The 21,079-nt window shown below is 34.5% G+C and overlaps 1 protein-coding gene across 4 annotated transcripts in view; it reads left to right on the top strand.

Moving 5' to 3' along the window:
* LOC145265431 (pleckstrin-like) overlaps positions 1-21,079 on the top strand; it is a 645,465-nt gene that overhangs the window by 552,314 nt on the left and 72,072 nt on the right. For all 4 annotated transcript variants that reach the window (XM_080121265.1, XM_080121266.1, XM_080121267.1 and 1 more), the window contains exon 7: positions 11,647-11,802. In XM_080121265.1, coding sequence (XP_079977391.1) covers positions 11,647-11,802 — 156 coding nt within the window. The remainder of the gene's footprint in view (positions 1-11,646; positions 11,803-21,079) is intronic.

The raw sequence follows: 21,079 nt of genomic DNA on the forward strand, positions 1-21,079 counted from the left end.
AGGAGATGTCCTTTTCTCCTCCTTGCAACCTCTATCTCACAGAAGAGATGTTGCGAGTTTGTCTCTAATGTATCGTTATTTTCATGGAAAGTGTTCAACTGAGCTTCAATCTATGGTCCCCCCTCGCCAAACTTTCACAAGAAACACTCGTCTAGCTGTAAACACTATCAATAATTTCCCCCACTCTTTATCTGTGCCTAAACCTAAACGTAGATTCCATGAACAAAGCTTCTTTCTTAGAACTGCACGCCTGTGGAATTGTCTTCCGTTTTCCTGCTTTCCGGCTGACTACAATATGGTTGTGTTCAAGTCTAAAGTAAATAAGTTCTTGATGAGCCGTTCCATATAAGTTATCAACTTTACCAAATTTTCATTACTAATGATTACTATATTGACCAATTTCTACTGTACACTCTTTAACCCTTATCCTTGAGTGGCCTCTGGGCCTTGATAATGTGGTGACGCCTTTGTAAAAAAAAAAAAAAAAAAAAAAAAAAAAACATACAGTAGTCAATGGAACAATATAATAATCGTTAAGTAGTGTACATTTGGTAAATTGAATTACTTAAGGTGAACGGCTCATCAAAAACTTGTTTACGTTTGACTTGAAGACGACCATATTGTAGTCAGCCGGAAAGCAGGAAAACGGAAGACAATTCCACAGGCGTGCAGTTCTAAGAAAGAAGCTTTGTTCATGAAATCTACGTTTAGGTTTAGGCTCAGATAATGATGAGTGTTTCTTGAGATTGGAGCTCAGACAAGTAGTTGCAATGAAAATAACAATAAAGCAGAAACAGGCTCGCAATGTATCTTCTGTGAGAAAGAGGTTGCAGGGAAGAAAAAAGGGCATCCCCTACAAGGCTATGAAGTCTATTTTGAACTCTGTCAAGGCAGAATAAGTTCTTTCTAGCAGCTCCTGCCCAGATGTGGCAACAGTACTCCATCTTTGGACATACTTGGCTCTTATATAGGTAGAGAATTGCATCAGCAGTGAGATATCTACTGGATCGATAGAAGGATCCCACCATTTTTCCAGCGGCCTTGGCAACGGATTTAATGTATGTGTTCCATTTAAGATCGGGTGTAAAGGTCAAGCACAGACGCTTTTCAAAACATGGAGCCTCCCTAAGACGAGAGCCATTCATTTCAATTGATGCCACATGGGGATCAGAGCATTGATGATGTAAGCTTAGATGCATTAAAAGTAATCAGCCACCTCTTTCCCCATTGTACCACTTGCTCAAGAACAGAGGAGAAAGAATCAGAGAGAACTTTGTCATTTACGGCATTTGATGTGCTGCCAGAGATGGTAGTGTCGTCAGTATGAATGATCTAAGAATGTGATTTGGAAGATCATTGATGTAGATCAAGAAGAGAGTTTGATAGACCCCTGAGGGACTCCAGCATTAATACTGAGAGCTTCTGATTTCTGCCCATCAACCTATTATTATTACCTCTTATGAACCTATCAAAGAGAAATGATTTCATAATTGAGAAGACATTTCCAGCTATACTATAGCTAGAGATCTTGTGAAGTAAACCTTTATGCCATACCCTATCAAAGGCCTTTGATATGTCAAGAGCAATTGCCCTAGAAAGGAAGCCTGCAATGAGAGATTCACTAATCCTATGAGATATAACCGTAAGCACATCTGCTGTAAATCTAGCAGAACGGAAACCATATTGCATGTCACTAAGAAGGTTATTTTTGCTGAGGTGGCTGACTACTTCTGTATTTAACACAGATTCCAGTAACTTACTCATGACGCACAGGAGGCTTATTGGTCTGTACTGAGAGGGAGATAACCTATCACCGGAATTCTTAAATGCAGGGCATACTGATGAGGTTTTCCAGGGTGCGGGGAAGCAATTCTCCTTAAGAAAATGCTTAAACAGCTTTATTGTTATCTTTTTTGTTTTTACACGTCAATAAAAAATGTTTTAAAAACTGGGAGTTAAGTAGGACGTCCCCCCAATATGAAAGGGTGAATGCGGTATTATGGTGAAAGAAGATACTAGCTGGGAGAAACTTTTGATTTTGTTTAGTTCTGGAGTGACGAACCCCAAAATCCCCCCTTTTGAGTTGGCCATGTGCCTAAGTTTTTTGTTCATCGTTGATTTTGACTGTATTTTTAACATGAATAAAAAATTTAATATCTCAAAGTGTAGTATCTGTTCCGGCAGATGCTGCAAGAAAAGACCATTGCCCTTGCGGCAATCTTCTGGTCCATGTAGGGGCAACCCTACTTGGGCCAGCTGGCAAATCACTATCCAGCTCCCATTTCCCACCTCTCAGGAGCTGGTCCCCTTTCCCCTTCCCCCTCCCCTTCACTCCTCACATTAAAAATCGGTCTTGTGCCTAATTTGCTTGGTGGGGGAGCAAATAAATATCGTTCTCTTTTGACAGAAGTATCCTATCATGGGCATTAATATTTTCTTGACCAGGAGAGGTGTACACACATATCGCCTTTATATTTCTTTGATCATGGGTAGTTGTACGCACGGACAAACACGAACACTACTACTTTATATATATAGATAAGTGTTTTCTCACCTTTTTCTTTCCAGTTTCACATCTCTTTCTATTGCCTATTTTGGCAGTGCTTTTTACAGTGGGAATCAATTTTTACAGTTACATATTTTTCAAATGACAGAAAGTATTATTATTGTTGCTATTTTCTTTAACTTCACAGTGTTGTGATGTTTTACAGTTTTTTCACTCAAGAGTGCGCTTTTACCAAAAATAGTGAGCATAGTCAAAGAGTCAATTAGATGGAAAACACTTTGAGTAGGATGTTTGCTGTGCCAAGCAGAACTGACTTCTGGACTACGGTGATCTTGTGTACTTGATTCCCAAGGAATTTAACTGTTTCTCAAGATCATCTGGAATTGAGCCAGGCGCACCGATGATGATTGGCACGATGGAAGTTTTCTTATGCCACGACCTAATAATCTCCACCTTCAGTTTCTGATAATTCCGTAGTTTCTCATTCTTCTTGCCTGCTAAGTTGATCTCGTTTGGGCAAGCCACATCAATAATTTGGCATTCATTGGTGTTTTTGTTCACAACTACAATATCCAGTTTCCTGTGAGTTATCTCTCGATCACATTGAACCATGAAATCCTAGAGAAACGTCCTCATTTTCCATGATCATTTCTGGGTGATGCTGGAACTATTTGTCCATCATTTGGATTCGAAACTTTTGGCACAAACTCCAATGCAGATTTGCACATACTTTCTCAGGGCAACGTTTGTGGTGTAACTCTTGAAACAGTGTCACACATTGTTAATGTGTGTATTTACACTTGCTCAAAAAAAATACAAACGTTGCCCTGAAAAAGTATGTGCAAACGACATTAACAATGTCTGACACAGTTTCAAGAGTTACACCACACAACCTGCACATATCAGAACAATCCTTCCCAAAGATGTTTCTATTGATTGCGTTTGTATCTTGGGAAGCAAATATAAGATTTTTTCTCTGTTATAATTATTATCATTATTTTTCCACTAGGAGACTTCACACAAAACTTTATTGGTGATTACTCACTAACAATGACAAGTTTTTTTTTTTGTTGTTTTTTGCCACTTTCAATGAGTTTTTTCATTATCACTTTCGTTGGTCTTTTCTGGAATTTGAGTGGCAATAAGCCTCCATAAGGTGCTAGTATTTTCTGCACTTTTCCAGTGGTGGTCTGGTTGATGCCCTTCTTTCTCAGTCTTTTTATCCTCTTTTATATAATAATTTTGTGTAAAGCAAAGTGAACCTGTTATCACCTAGTGTGTATGTGTTTTTTTCCTCCTTTAGTTTATAACAGTTTTAGCTCCTTTGGGCTCATGTAATATTCTTTTATTTTTTTATTTCAACTTTCATGTGACTGGTTAGCATTCATTGATTGTGTAGTTGAGGAATTTCCTTAAGATTTCTGCTGCTTTTATCATTGCTGTATTTTATATTGTTTCAATTTTCCCTTTGATTCTGATTGCAACTGGTCTTTCAAGAGAGAACCTAGTGCTCCTATAATTATTGGTATATTAGTTTTTTTCCTTTCAATTTTCTGTATTCCTTTCATTTTCTGCTTCCTCATTTTTTAGTATTGTCTTCAGTACAAATGCAAATGTCATTTTGTCTGCATAGTTTTCATCAGACTTTTGCAGTCATGTGTTTGCATTTTGAGGTGGTATTTTTATATTAATGTAGAGGTTTGATTCTGTTAAATATTTCCACTGATTGTCCCCAGCAATACCCCGTTAATTCCTCATTTTACAATTATTTCAATCAGTTTTCTATTTTTTATTTTTAATCTACTTTCTGTTCAATCAGTTAATAGTAAAATTGGAATGCTAAAAATGATGGTGCAACACTTGTTTTTAATGTTATTTGTACATACTTTTGATTTTGAATAATGAGTTTTAAAAAAGATTCAAGAGCTGCCATAAATAATGACATTGGATCGAAACTTGATTCAAAATCTGTGATTACACTTTTAACTGTGAGGCTGAAACAGACAACTTTGCTGTATAGAAGTTTCTGAACTCTTTTATTTGGAAGAAATAAGGTCTAACAATAATAAGACCAATGAAAATACAAATAGATTTAAAACAAAAACATCAAAATGAATGAAATAAAAAAAAATTTTGAAATGTAACTAATGAATATAAGAGTCGGTTTATGATTGCAAAATGAAATAGAAAAATAAAGATTATGTTGGAAACTATTTTATTTCAACCAAAGATTTCGAATTGACTTTGTCTCCACATAACATTTCTATTTCTATACAAAAAAATATTTGGAGTCAATTTTAAAATATGAATTTTGTTTATACAATTTATGTTTCAAATGATGCCATATATATATATATATATATATATATATATATATATATATATATATATATATATATATATATTGTTACACATGTGCGATAAAGAGAAGGGGTTAAGTAAAAAACAGAGGGGTATGAAAGGAAATTTATGACAAAAGCAAAGAAATGTTTATCTTTGTAACACATTATCAAAGGGAGAGATAAAAGGAAATTTACGGGGGAAAAAATATTTATCGCACATGTGACACAAGTAGAAAAAAGAATAGAGACACGAAGACTGAACACAACAAAAACGTGAGAAACAATGAACACAGACACCCATGATAATATTCCAACATTAATTTTATTATAAAAATTTAAACTATGGTAGAGAGGGAAGGAGATTAAGTAAAAATAAAACAAAACAATTACGAGTGTGTGGAAGGGGTATCTTTACCTACTATTTGAAAATGCCGACGAGAAATATATCAATACAAAAAAATACATCAGTTCAAACAAAATGGCAAAACGAACTCATTGACTAAATATATGAGAGAGATATTCAGAGAGACGACTTACAGTTTTTTGTTTCTTTTCTACGTGAAGTTTAACTTCCATTTTATTTGCTTTGGACAGCAGTTCGTAACATGCGGTATGCCAATGTTTTGGTTATTTTTGGAGTGCTGTGTCTCTTGTGTTTGTAGAGTTGACATTCTACATTTCGACAATGCTGGTTCGTTTCCCGCTTCTCTGTCATGGTGGAGTGGAAATTTTCCACGTGCGCCCAGCTTAGCGCCATGGCGGAGAGTCCTTGTACCAAAATGTTTCTTTCTTCTTTCTCCTTCTCTCTCTCTCTCTCTTCTCTATACATTTTTTACCCCTCTCTTTTCTTTCTTTGTTGCTTAGTAACTAACGGGCCAGAAAGTGTGTCGCTGAGCAAGGTGACCCGGTCACCTCTCTTGCTGATTCACCCACTGAATGTTTCTCTCACCTCTCTCTCTTTCTTCTATACCCCCCTCTCTCTCTCTCTCTCTCTCTCTTAATAGATTTAGCTTCTCTTTCTCTCTCTCTCTTTTTCTTCCGTGTTCATTTTGCCTTGGCAACAAAATATAAAAACAACAAAAAAAAAACAATAAATTTCTCGTTGGCCTAAAATAAATATTTAAATTTTCATTTAAATACATAATCCAATTTAAGGATTATGTCACAATAAAATATATATATATATATATATATATATATATAGAGAGAGAGAGAGAGAGAGACAGACAGACAGACAGACAGACAGACATTCATTACAAAAATGCTGTCAGAAGGTTCTGATGGAACTAGGTGAGATGATATTTTCTTTTCTCTGGGGAATTGGACTCCCAAACAGTTAACAGTGGAAAGTGGAATACCAAGGTTTGAAGCAATTTGATGCTAAGTTCACATTCATGTATAGGGTAGAACGATTAATTTGTCGTCCTAAAGAAAACAACACTACAGCTTTATTTTAAAACTTTTATTGAAAAAAATCAATTCAGGTAACTTGATTATGTAGTAGAGCTGACATCTATTCAATGTAGCCGCTTTCAGCCTCAATCACCACCTAGATATGGGTCCAGAACTGGGAGCATGCCTTTTCCACGAGTAACAGCGAAAGCTTAGTGAATACTCGGTGGATGATGGTGATTAGGTTGCCTTTGGTGTTGTGGGATGTCATGTTGATGTTCTTTGCGTATGACCAAATGAAGTAGTCCAGCGGGTTCAGGTCAGGGGACAAGGGGAGGCCAGTGAGAGAAGGATACAACATCATAGAACTCCTTCTGAAGCCATGCTGGTTCTACCAGCGACCATCTGATTGCACCAGGGGATCACCACACTTTTCAGTGCATCCAGGTACACATGGGTGTTGACTTTTAAGCCGACTTCAAAGAGGTGACGTGGCATGATGTGGCCCTCACTTGAAACTAGTGTTGGGACGATTCCTAATTTTTATACGATTCCGATTCCGATTCCAGGAAAATATTGATTAACGATTCCGATACCAAGTACGATTCCGATTCCGATTCCTAGGGAATTATTGTTTTGAAATATACCAGGTAGTTTTATACTTATGGTCGGGTAGTTCCCAAATATTTTCTCTAACTTTGGAAGAGATATTTTATGCCTACACAGTCGTGTTTTGGTTTAAATAAAATTATTATATAGTAAACTAAACGGAAAAATTAGCAAAATTTATTTTAGAGAAAATTTATTTTACTTAATTGAAATACAGAAAAAAACAAAACAAAGAAAATAGAATTAATCCTTCAGAGCAAAAACAAATAAAATAGAATTTATATAACAGAACAAAAACAAGAAAATTAGAGAATAAATTAACACAATTCATTATTTTGGTCCTCATAATTAACAGATTTAATGAATTAAATAAAAAAAATATTCATATATACTAATTAAATATAAAAAAGATAAATATTTAATTTAATAATTTATAAATGAACGTGCATAATTCACAAAGTGTAGTTAACACCTATTGTTTTTTCTTACTTTTTCATTGCTTTTACACGTTGTTTCTAACGTGAAGAATAAGTTTGGCCAAACTAATTTTGAAATAGGGTATATCAAAGGAACACATATAAAAACGATACCACTATAAAAACAAATGAAATACTAGATAAAATTGAGCAAAAATAATTACCAAAATTACAGAAAAAGATAAAAGAAAAACAAAACAAAACAAAAAATGGTGAAGTTTGTTGAGTGAAATGAATTATTGAAAGAAAATTAATTGAACTAATAGAAATGTAAAAAAAAAAAATGTCACATTTCAATATTTTTTTAATAATTAAATTCTCAGGGTTGTCGAAATTAAAACTTAAGTGATTTTTTTTTTATTAGACTTCTTTCGAAGCTTGTTACCTTGAAAAATACATTTTAAACCCTGTTTTTTTAAAATAAATTGAAAATAAAACGCAATTAAAAAAATTTGGTACTAGTGCATGAGCTGGCCTGGGCGTGGCTTATCACTCGCTCGGATTTCTCCGTAAAATGACGTCACATGCTGCCATCTGACGGAGAAAATGGACGAGGGGTGGGGGTGGGGGGCTTACAGAGAGAGAAAACGCGAAAAAATAAATGGCCGACAGGGGGGGGGGCTAGCAGCGCCAAATACAAGTTTCCAGAATATTTCAACACGAAACTGCTTGAAAAAATTAATTATAGCATTTTCTTTAATTACTATAAAATTAATATAGTGGTAAAATTATTTTAAAAAAAAAAGAAAACAGAAGCCAAACCATTTCAAAAAAGGTCAAATTCACGAAATTAGCCATTAAAAGAATAATAAATGGTAACATTATCAATAAAAGTTACTTTCCAACTTATCTGCATCATTCGTTGGTATTTTTAAGTAGTTTTAAATGCTTTTTATTTCATATCGAATGTTAGAGCGGTTTCGGCTAACCTTGCGAAGTTCTGAAATGCCATAAAACATACCCTGTTTTTTTTTTTTTTAATAATTACTACTTTTTTAAATAGAAAAATGAATGATGCAGGTAAGTTGCAAAGTAATTTTTATTGTCAAATAATAACAGAAAAACTTACCGTGATTATTTTTCACATGCATGGGAGTCAAATAGAAGAAAACTTGTCGTAATGTTTTCAAGGAAAAAAGCTAAACAAAAAAAAATGGCGACTGGGGGGGGGCCTAGCAGCAGGTGCGCAACATACAAGTTTCCAGAATATTTCAACACGCAACTGTTTGAAAAATTAATTAACAGATAACACCGACCACTCTAATTTGTTTTTTTTTATAGGTAATCTGATAGTCAAACTTGGGGCAAATTTACCGTTTGCATGGTATTTACCCCTGAACCCACGAACTACTTTTGACCATTTTGCAGCTTCCGTTTATGCTACGCTGTAGCATAAACGACGGCATCACCAAGCAAACTACGTTGGGGGGGGGGAATTTTTTTTCCAGGACATAGCGAGCGAGCAGGGGGGGGCCCAACATCACATCCCCCCCCCCTGCTCGCTCGCTATGTCCTGGAAAAAAAATTCCCCCCCCCCCCCAACGTAGTTTGCTTGGTGATGACGTTGGGGGGGGGGGGGGGAATTTTTTTTTTTTTTCCAGGACATAGCGAGCGAGCAGGGGGGGGGATGTGATATTGGGCCCCCCCCCCCCCCCTGCAAGGTTAGCCGAAACCGCTCTAACATTCGATATGAAATAGAAAGCACTTAAAACTACTTAAAAATACCAACGAATGATGCAGATAAGTTGGAAAGTAACTTTTATTGATAATGTTACCATTTATTATTCTTTTAATGGCTAATTTCGTGAATTTGACCTTTTTTGAAATGGTTTGGTTTCTGTTTTCTTTTTTTTTAAATAATTTTACCACTATATTAATTTTATAGTAATTAAAGAAAATGCTATAATTAATTTTTTCAAGCAGTTTCGTGTTGAAATATTCTGGAAACTTGTATTTGGCGTTGCTAGCCCCCCCCCCTGTCGGCCATTTATTTTTTCGCGTTTTCTCTCTCTGTAAGCCCCCCACCCCCACCCCTCGTCCATTTTCTCCGTCAGATGGCAGCATGTGACGTCATTTTACGGAGAAATCCGAGCGAGTGATAAGCCACGCCCAGGCCAGCTCATGCACTAGTACCAAAAATTTAATTGATAATTGAAACTTTAAAAACATATTAAACATTGAAAAATTACTTATCTCACAAATTAATGTCCAATAAAGTAGATCCAGTCTTCATACAGGAATTCGGTTATAATAAATATATCTTTCCCAAACCTTAAAAATTAAATTTTTTTTTTTTTTTTTTTTTTTTTTTTTTTGAGAGAGAGTTCTTTAAAATCGCCGGGGAATGCCGCCTTAAATTTTAAAGAAGTAAATTTTAGGAGTTTAGTGCCTTTCAAAGACGATTATCATAATTTATTATCATCATTTAATTTCCTTTTTTCCTCTCCCCCCCCCACACCTTTCCACGTGGTTCAGTAGTTAACCAGTGCTCCTGTTGCTGTCAGTCAGCTATCTTTTAATTTCTAGTTAAAAGAATTTTTCATGAAATAGAATCAGCATTTAAAAAAAAAATTTTTTTAGTTGTATATATTGTATTTACTCTTTGAAGTGTAGGAGGGTTAAAAAAATTGGTGACACCTAGATGGTGACTTAGGCAAAAAAAAAAAAAAAAGACACTGCGATTTCGACCCTCACTAATAAAACTGCTCTGAGTGACTAGTTGGTAATTTTGCTAAGTCGTGGACCAAAGAGTTAAAAAAAGATTTCAAGAAATTCAACGAATTTTCATTTGGTCCAAATTTCAAAATTTTGCGAAATAATACAACGTGATCAATTTCATTTTAGAGATATTTCTTTCAAAAGCCTTCTTTGAAAAAAAGAAAAAAAAGTATATTGTTCTATTAAACCTTTTACTGTTTAAATAATTTGATTTTGCTCGTTTTATTTTAAGAAAATATAAGTTGAAAAAGCATTTTCATTCAGTATTAGAAGATTTGTTAGTAAAAAAAAAACAGTCACCAAAAAGATAAGCGTATTTTTTTAAATTTTTACTCGCAATGTAGAGCCCTGCAGACTTCTTTTCAAGTTAACTCTTTTGTAGTTTTGATTACAATAGATCTGAATGAATGAATCTTGTAAGGGAGGGGGCACTAAGCATTGCCCTGTTAGTAATGAATTTCTTTGGTTTCTTTTTATAACATGCTACATTTCTCTCTTGCGGTTAGAAATATCAGGACATTTTTTTCTTTTTTTCAACATCAGACTAAAAGAATCGTAATGAAGGAATTGGAAAATTAAGGTATTTTTTAACGATGCGATTCCGATTCCGATACCTCCCAAAATACACGATTCTTACGATTAACGATTCCGATTCCGATTAATCGTCCCACCACTACTTGAAACCATACCAAAGACTATAACCGTGGCCAGAAACTTTGTTGAGATGTGTGTTGAACCGTCTGGATTTGCATTTTGAAGGTGCTGGCAATGGTCCTGTTGTCATAACTTGGATCGGTAGAGAGCATGAGTTGTACAGCAGCACATCTCCGATCTCGTTTGTTGAACATTGTGTCACTTTCAGACATGATAGAAGGCTCCTCTTGCTCTTGGGATTTGTACACAACCAGCTAACTAGTAGTTGGCCTGCAACAAAAAAAGAAAACTGGTTTTCATCAAACGGAAATGGAATCATGTTGTGCTTTCTAAAGCAGCAATTTTATTATTTCACCCCGTAATTATTTTTTGTTTAACATCCACTTTACTGCTGGCATATCTTGGATGGTATTAACCTATAATATTCTTCCTCTGAAACTGAAAATTCTAATGCTTCTTTGGCCGATGTCATACTTCAATGGTGATAAATGTTTGATATATTAATATTTGAAATGCAAAAAAAAAAATGTTAATATAAAATATTGGTGTTTCAAACTTGTACAGCTGCTTTGGCAAAGGAAACAAAAACTTTAAACATGTATTATTTTTGTGTCTATTTATTCATGTGTAGTGTCATGCTAAATCTATTCTTATGAATTGCTGGAATTGTTGAAAATATATTTGATTCCATTTTGCAACCGACATCTATTTGTCTTTTCTAAAGTTTAGAAAATGTTATTTACAAAAACATGGTTTATCTGAGGACAAAATTAAAAAAAAAAAAAAAGATAAACATTCCCAATTGTAGCATTGCAAATGCATTTTGTCCAAATTTAAAAAAGCAAATTAATTACCAAAAGTTTGGATGTAGAATTAGAAAAAAAAAGTTTGAGGAATTTGTCTTTCAATATTGAAATGTAATCCATGTTATTTATTTATATTTTTACAGACTTCTCTGAATATGGGGGCTAAACGAGACAGCTGTTCAGATAATACTGATAGTGATTCCAGTAGTTCTGAAGATGAGGAAGAAGAGGAGACAGAACGCCAGAAAAGACCGCCTAAAAAGGGCAAAGTTATCAAGGAAAGTTTTCTCCTTAGAAAGGTATTTACATCTAAAATAATTTTTTTCCTTCATAGGTTTATATAGATATACAGATGACTATATAAGTAGCTGAACATTTTTAGTCAGCATTGGATGGGGAGGGTGGATATGGGAAAGCCATATGTGTTGTAGCAAGACTCAGCTCTGTGTCACACCTCTAGAAAACCTAGTAGTGGCTGTCTGAGAACTTTCATGAATTCACTAGTCTAAACATTTGGTCTTTTCTGAACTTATCAGATTGCAGCTCCGTTGACTATTGTTATGTATGAAGAGTAGTTGAGAAAGACACCAACTGTACCATCTCCACTACCAAGGATGAGTTCATTGCTCAGATAAAACTGGTGTTTAAGCATCTCTCAAAGAATACCCTGAAGGTGCGTGCTCCATATTCAAGTCTTCTTTGAGTAAATTATATTCTGCAAAAGATCCTTTAAGGATCGACTTAAAATTTTAAGAATTTTATTCTGCAGAGACAAACCACTATGATCCTTCCTTCTAACCACTGCTTCCACATTTCCATTGTAATTCTCCAACTCATATCTCCTGACCTTCAAGACGTTTTGAAGAAGCACTAAGCTACAAATAAGTTTTCTGAATTTTTTAACCCACTGCAAATCATGACTGTTCAAGAAAAAAAACATATCCCAGTGTTTTCCAGTTGTCCAAGGTTTCCAGTTTTCAAATCCATTAATAGAACACTGAAACAGCCAACCATTGCTCTTTAACGCTATTAAATACTTAAAATAGTTTTGAAATAATAGAATACCAAAAATTACTAAATAAATCATTGTAAGGAATGAGTATAAGAAATCAGTTTATTTGAAGAAGCTTTATTGTACTAAAGTCAACACAAGGATCCAGTCATGGCTGCCTAAGAGAAAATGAAAAAGTAATTCATTTCCAAAAAATAAAAATAAAAAAGATTGAGGAATTCTTTCTTTATTATATCAATCTTGGACAACCTAAGATGCCGATTTATTTGCCAAATTATTTTTTTGGAAAAATTGTTCTTTGTGTAAGTTGGATCTGTTTGTATTTTGTGTAGTGTACTCAACACAAAGAAGTGGAGAGGTTTGCAGACAAGTGATAATATTGTGTCCGAGATGGGTATATTTGCTGATGATACAACACTTTATAATATGCATGAGGGAAAAACAGATGTACATAAATCTAAGACAATGGCAGAATTGTTAGAAAATGATCTCCAGACTATAGTGGAATGGGGCCGCAAGTGGATGGCAACATTTAATGCTAGTAAAACTAAGCTGCTCTCCTTTAACAATTACAAGACGCCTCTCCAACCCCCTATATCGATGACAAATAGCACCCTACCTGAGAATTCTACCTTCAAACTCCTTTGCCTAACATTTTCGGGCAATATGAACTGGAACAAATACATAGAGGACATTGCAAAGGCTGCTGCAAAGAAGGTGGGTTCGATAGATCGAGCTAGAAAACTACTCACGCCTGAGAGTATCCTGTACCTTTACAAGGCCATCATTCACCCATGCATGGAGTATTGTTGCCACATCTGGGCTGGTGCATCTACCACTAGTTTCTCCATCTTAAATAAAGTCCAAAAAAGAATTGTCAATCTAATCAGTCCCACTTTATCAACTAAGCTCCAGACCCTGTCTCATCGCCGCAATGTTGCATCACTGTGCCTGTTTTACAAATATTTTAATGGAATGTGTTCTGATGAACTCCTTTCACTTGTACTCCCTCGACGTACATATCCCTGACAAACCCATTTAGCAATAAGATCTCACCCTTTCACTGTTGTTGTCCCTAAATGCCAGAAAGCTTTCTATTCTAATAGTTTCTTCCCTCGAACAGCTAGACTTTATAATTTCCTTACTGCTGCCTGCTTCCCTGGTTGTACTGATATGCATAAGTTTAAATGTAACATAAACAAATACCTTGTTAATCTTTCCTAAACATGGCTCCAAATAGTAGCCACTTACATCCAAGTTGCGATATGTTTTGTAAGGGGTGAACATGAGTAAAACAAAAAAGAAAAAATTGGGTTGGGAAACCTGATGTAAGATGAAAATGTTCTCTGACAGCTAAACTTGGGTCTTTCAGCTAGTATGACAGGATGCTGAATTGTGCTGCCATATGTACTGCCTACCTATAAAAACCTGATTAATCCAGACATCCTATTCCTCTTTAAAAACACGGATGTAGTCATTGGTGAACAAGTTTAGAAAATAATGCCACTTTCACTATCGATAACATCAAAAACCATGGTTGTTACTGGAAACTGCTTGATTCTGAGCACATCTTTGGATTAGGCAGCGAGTTACTTCTCCACATGCTTCAATGGCTTTTTTTATATTACGTTTGACAAAAATTGTTGTTTCCTCATCGTGTATGAAATGCATCACCAGCTAATGAATTTTTTATTTACACTTTTCTCCCTTGCAATAGCACACATTGATTTGCTGGGTTCATTGTTGACGATCTTTTGAACAAACTCTGGTGTTCTGACAGCGTCAGATTGTCAATCATGTTTTACTCTCTAATGCCGTCTTATAGTCAAATCCTGAATTTTTAAGTCTGTTTCTCACCTTTTCTACTATCCATCTGCTGAAAGTTTAAAATCTTTAGCATGGATTCGAAGGAGAATTCAATGACTCTTCCACAAATATAGATATTCCGAATTGTTCATAATGAATTGCTAAAATGCTGAGTTCATTAGCTCAGATGGCAAGATATCCAATACTGCTGGTCACAGGTGGAAGAGATTTTGTGTCAGAATTTTGTATCCTGGCATTGGTACAAGTTCTACATCTAGCAACACTGATGAATCATGATATCATGAAATGATGAAATTGCAGTGTGTAGATTATTATTTATAACAATATATATATTGTTATCCCCCCAAAAAATTGACACATTGACTGGTAACACTACAATATCTGGTTTGACTATTAATACTATTTTATAGTATTTCTGAGATAGTTGTAGAAATCTATTTAAATTCCAAACACCAGAGTTCAATCTTTGGTTAAAGGCCTTCCTCTTACCTGTTTACCTCCCCTTCCTCTCTTCGTCTAAAATGTACATTCATAAAAACTGGTCCCATGATTCCAGTTCAAACAATAGAATAATTATATGTTTGATATGTTTCTCGGTCGTGTAAACATAGTTTTTGATTTCTAACAACAAAAATGTCATCTCTTTTCACCAATTTGAAAATTTATTTCTAATGAAAGCTTAAGTATTGATATTGTAGAAACAATTGATTTATACTCTGCTTATTCCTTTGTTGTCAATCACATTTGCATACGATCAGACAAACACCAAGATCACCATAACTTTTTTATATTCTTACAATAATTATTAGGAATAAATAATGAAAAAAAATTAATTATTGATCACTTGCTGTTTTTGTTTATTGAATTCATCTGTTTATTTGTTGTTGTTTTATTTTAACTTTTATTTCTTCTTTTTTAGAAGTATAGTTAAGATATTGTTTAATGTATAGTTTTTTTCTTTTCCTATTGTGGGATTTGGAAATTTTTGGCAACTGCTATAATGTTTTTAACCAAATATGAAATGATAAAAATCAGTAGAAAATTTATTTAAAAATGTGCAAAAGTTATGTGGAATTTGTTTCAAAATTGGTCTGAATATGTATTGTTTTTTCTTCTTGCATGGGTTGTGTAAAGTTTGAAAATAATTTTATGAAAAAAACGGATATGAGATTTTTGTAAATCGGAAAAGGTGAAATTCTAATTTTTCTTTGAATTCAGATTTTCTCTTACATCTACTTTTTTATTTTTAAGCAAACACTGATTTCTGCCAAATTGCTACTTTTACATCCTTATTTTTTTGTTGTTGTTGCTACTTGATATAATCATATTGACATACATACCAGTTAGATTCACCAAAGTTAAGCTATGTTTTTGTTTTTTTACCTAGGCATCACCACCTATCAAGGCCAAAAGGCCACTCGAGGATAAGGGTTAAAGAGTGTACAGTAGAAATTGGACAATACAGTAATCGTTAGTAATGGAGATTCGATAAATTTGTTAACTTATATGGAACGGCTCATCAAAAACTTGTTTACATTAGACTTGAAGACAACCATATTGTAGTCAGCTGGAAAGCAGAAAAACGGAATACAATTCTATAGGCGTGCAGTTCTAAAAAAGAGGTTTTGCTCATGGAATCTATGTTTAGATTTAGGCACAGATAACGAGTGGGGGAAATTACTGATAGCGTTTTTTGCTAGACGGGTGTTTCTTGTGAAAGTTTGGTAAGGGGGGACCATAGAATGGAGCTCAGCCGAGCTCTTGCCATGAAAATAACGATAAAGCAGAGACAAACTCGCAACATCTCTTCTGTGAGAAAGAGGTTGCAGGGAAGAGAAAAGGACATCCCCCACAAGGCTACGAAGTCTATTTTGAACTCTATCAAGGCAGGACAAGTCCTTTCTAGCAGCTCCTGTCCAGATGTGGGACCTACTCCATCCTTGGACGTACTTGACTCTTATATAGATAGAGAATTGCATCAGCAGTGAGATATCTACTGAATCGATCGAAGGATTCCACCATCTTTCCAGCGGCCTTAGCAACGGGTTTAATGTATGTGTTCCATTTCAGATCAGGAGTAAAGGTAAAGCCCAGAAGCTTATCAAAACATGAGGCCTCCCTAAGACGAGAGCCATTCATTTCAATTGATGCCAGATGGGGATCAGAGCGTTGATGATGTAAAGATAAAAGCTTGGTTTTAGATGCATTAAAAGTAACAAGCCACTTCTTTCCCCATTGTACCACTTGCTCAAGATGTTGAGCCTGGCCAGTATTAATGGGTGACCATTTTGTAATACGAGGTTGCTGTATGTGCTCTGAAACCTGAAGAGAGAGATGAGTGCTGCCAAGCAAACCACGCTGCATGAAAGCTACAGCCCCTTCCATGCCCTAAAAGTGTCAGAATTTATCTTGCTTCCAGATAAATTTGACACTAAAGTAACTAGGCTGAAAAAAAAGCATGAAACAAAAGAGGGGGGGGTAAAGAATGAAATATAAAGGTCTTGATTTGAAACGAAGAAGAAACTTTATTTACAATAAGTTGTAAATTTTTCCCTTTGCGGGCATTAAACTTAAACGCCAAGGTAACATATGAAAAAAGTAACATGTAATGAAAAAATAACGACACTGCTGGTTCTTATAAAGAAGTGTGTATCCATTAATGAATACAACAAGAATATACAAAATAGTAGTATCCCCTAATCACACTCGCATATGAAATTAATTTTAGGAGCGTACTCACAATTGAAAGCCAGTTAGGCACGTGACTTTTTTCTTTTTTTTGTTTAAAGTTCTTTTAGAATTTTCCTTCCCTCCATGTTGCATGCAAACCGTAGAGACACACATGTATTACAGGAGCAAGACCTCGTCGCTTGTCCAGATAGGAAATTCCAAAATACCTTGTCATGTAAAAGGTATTTTCTTTAAAACAATTTAACTCCTTGTAAAATAAATACGCGCAACACCGTAGTCACGTAAATAGTTTTCAGAAGTCTGCCTCGTTACAGCCGGGTATTAATTTCTTGCCGGGTTTACTTCTTTGAAGGAGGCTCTTCAAAATTCCATTTTCAGCGCCGGGCAATGAACAACACGTTCACTCTCCACGTCAGCAGAATTTCAAAAGAGAGCGAAATATGCGCTGGGCTCGTGACGTCACCACAGAGCTAGCATTTCCCTTTTCTCCAAATTAAAGGGAGTTTCATACAAACCGAAAATATACAAAACTAAAAATCATAATGGATACAAAATACAAAAAATCATATATAAGAACCAGATAAAAAATAACAAACGTAAACAGGGAGGAATGCACCATTATTGGTACAAAAATAATTCCAACAAAAGGGTTATAAAGCTCTTTCATCCTTTTGGCTGGATGTTATCTCATTTTCACTTCTCTATAGTTTTATCTTTTCTTTTCTTGCTTTTTCTCTCTTCCATTTCTGTTGGCACACACCATACTTCAAACGATTCACTATGAGATTAGAAGAAATTCAAAAAATTTTCCATTAAAAAATGATTTTCTGCTCTCCCTTTCACATACACACTTTGATTTTCTCTTGAGAGCCTCATTTTGTTTTTGGTTATTTTTTTTCATTTCTTTTCCTTGTGTTGAAAATCTGACAGCCCTCATCTTATACTTATCTCCCTTTGATTGTAAATATCCCATAATTCCTTTTTTTTTCTTTGTTCTCAATAAAGTTTTCCTCTCTTGATCTGTCCACATGTGCTATTTTACCTCCTTAGAATTTCTGCTTTTTTTTATCCTCTTCCACTCACAATGCAACTCTCAACAGGTTATGCACCCAGAAGAGATAATGGAAATCGATGGAGCAGGTTATTATTCGATGGAGGTGAAGCAAAATATGGAATTTGGGAAGTTCAATTCTTAGGCCATCCTTGTTCACTTGGTCTAAAAGACGCCATTTTAGGCGTAAACCCTGTTAGAGATGAACATGATAACGAGAGAAATGAAGAAGTCTATGCGGAGCTCGTACAGTTCCTAGATGATAAAATCCTATCTCTGATAATGAGAGGCCACTGATAAGGGAAGAAAATGCAAACACAGGAAAAAGAAAGCCGAGAGTTTTTCTTTATATACCTAACTGACATCTCTTAAAAAGGAAACTGATGAAAGCGTCACAGACTCTATAACAGGAACAGAAACAGTGGATGATGCCTTAATCATCGCAATGATACTAAAAGGATTACCTTGCTAATCCAACTCTTTTTCTATTTATGTAACCCATAGCAACAAAAAACTAACATTCTCGGGAATTAAAATTGAACTTCACAGCTTCAAAGAGATGTTGAAACACAAAGACCAGTCGAGTAATGATGACATGATGAAGTGGACTTCTTCTATAAGAAACGATGGCCGAGCAAAACACCTCGTGTTTCACATGTCGTGGGAAGGGACATATCAAACATTGCCCCAACAATGACAACAAATGAAAAACTTGGTTTAACTACTGTAAAACACCACTTACAAGAGAGTCTTACTGATATAAACGAAGGGACACCATGAAAAATGGTGACAGATAGTGAAGTTACATTTGCATTGAAAATGGAGGACTACTACATATGAAAGACAATATCACCCATGGGCTTACTAGTCGATGCAAGCGCAACCTCCCACATATTAGAGACGAAAAGACATTTTAAAATTTCGACCCCCACGTTCCAGTCAGAAAACCACTATATGGAGTTAGTGGATAGAACGAAAACGAGCGACATAGAACTAAAAAGAGGAGATGCCGAAGTACGCCTACTAGATATGACTAGAAACTGCATCACAGTCACCCTAAAAATGGCATTACTTATACCCTCCTACCCATAGGACATATTTTCTATAAAAACTGCGACCAGAAACCGAGCGACAGTTATTTAAATATGTGTACATAAAAGACTGTACTATTTAATGACTGTAGAGGATGAAAGTACTGAAGACAGCTGTCATCAATGCTATGATATCCACACGTAGCATAAATTACTCAGTCACTGTAACTACGACAATGTAGCAAAACGACCCTCTGTAGTAGGTGGGATGAAAATAAAAAATAACAAAGTTAAAATTGAGTCAGCAACCCCAAAAAGTAAAAGTCGTTCACCACCTTCTAAAAGTTCATCAACTTCTAAATCTCCAATATGAAGTAAGTCTACATCTATCATAAATGACGATGAGGCTTCAAAAGATTTGAATTCTCCTAATTCCCAAAATTCTGATGCCGTGAAAACCCCACTTCTCGACATAGATCACAATCACCAGGTGTCGAAAACTCAGGGAGATTCACCAAAGAAGACTAATTTCAAAACTCCAACTCCAATTGTATCGAAGAAAAGAAAAGAATCTCTCAAGAAAATGAGAACTAAAAGAAAATACAAATAAGGCATATCCCAATTTGTCACTGTCTTTAGGAAAATCAAATAAAACTCCAGATTTGTCTTTAAGAAAATCAAATAAAACTCCAGATTTGTTTTTAGGAAAATCAAATAAAACTCCAGATTTGTTTTTAGGAAAATCAAATAAAACTCCAGATTTGTCTTTAGGAAAATCAAATAAAACTCCAGATTTGTCTTTAAGAAAATCAAATAAAACTCCAGATTTGTCTATAGGAAAATCAAATAAAACTCCAGATTTGTTTTTAGGAAAATCAAATAAAACTCCAGATTTGTTTTTAGGAAAATCAAATAAAACTCCAGATTTGTTTTTAGGAAAATCAAATAAAACTCCAGATTTGTCTTTAGGAAAATCAAATAAAACTCCAGATTTGTCTTTAGGAAAATCAAATAAAACTCCAGATTTGTCTTTAGGAAAATCAAATAAAACTCCAGATTTGTCTTTAGGAAAATCAAATAAAACTCCAGATTTGTCTTTAGGAAAATCAAATAAAACTCCAGATTTGTCTTTAAGAAAATCAAATAAAACTCCAGATTTGTTTTTAGGAAAATCAAATAAAACTCCAGATTTGTTTTTAGGAAAATCAAATAAAACTCCAGATTTGTTTTTAGGAAAATCAAATAAAACTCCAGATTTGTCTTTAGGAAAATCAAATAAAACTCCAGATTTGTCTTTAGGAAAATCAAATAAAACTCCAGATTTGTCTATAGGAAAATCAAATAAAACTCCAGATTTGTTTTTAGGAAAATCAAATAAAACTCCAGATTTGTTTTTAGGAAAATCAAATAAAACTCCAGATTTGTTTTTAGGAAAATCAAATAAAACTCCAGATTTGTCTTTAGGAAAATCAAATAAAACTCCAGATTTGTCTTTAGGAAAATCAAATAAAACTCCAGATTTGTCTTTAAGAAAATCAAATAAAACTCCAGATTTGTTTTTAGGAAAATCAAATAAACCTCCAGATTTGTTTTTAGGAAAATCAAATAAAACTCCAGATTTGTTTTTAGGAAAATCAAATAAAACTCCAGATTTGTCTTTAGGAAAATCAAATAAAACTCCAGATTTGTCTTTAAGAAAATCAAATAAACCTCCAGATTTGTTTTTAGGAAAATCAAATAAAACTCCAGATTTGTTTTTAGGAAAATCAAATAAAACTCCAGATTTGTTTTTAGGAAAATCAAATAAAACTCCAGATTTGTCTTTAGGAAAATCAAATAAAACTCCAGATTCTGTCTATAGGAAAATCAAATAAAACTCCAGATTTGTCTATAGGAAAATCAAATAAAACTCCAGATTTGTCTATAGTAAAATCAAATAAAACTCCAGATTTGTCTATAGGAAA

Source organism: Euprymna scolopes, chromosome 40 (assembly GCF_053919585.1).
Source record: "Euprymna scolopes isolate OS-2025 chromosome 40, ASM5391958v1, whole genome shotgun sequence".
In the NCBI taxonomy this organism is placed as follows: Eukaryota; Metazoa; Mollusca; class Cephalopoda; order Sepiida; family Sepiolidae; genus Euprymna; species Euprymna scolopes.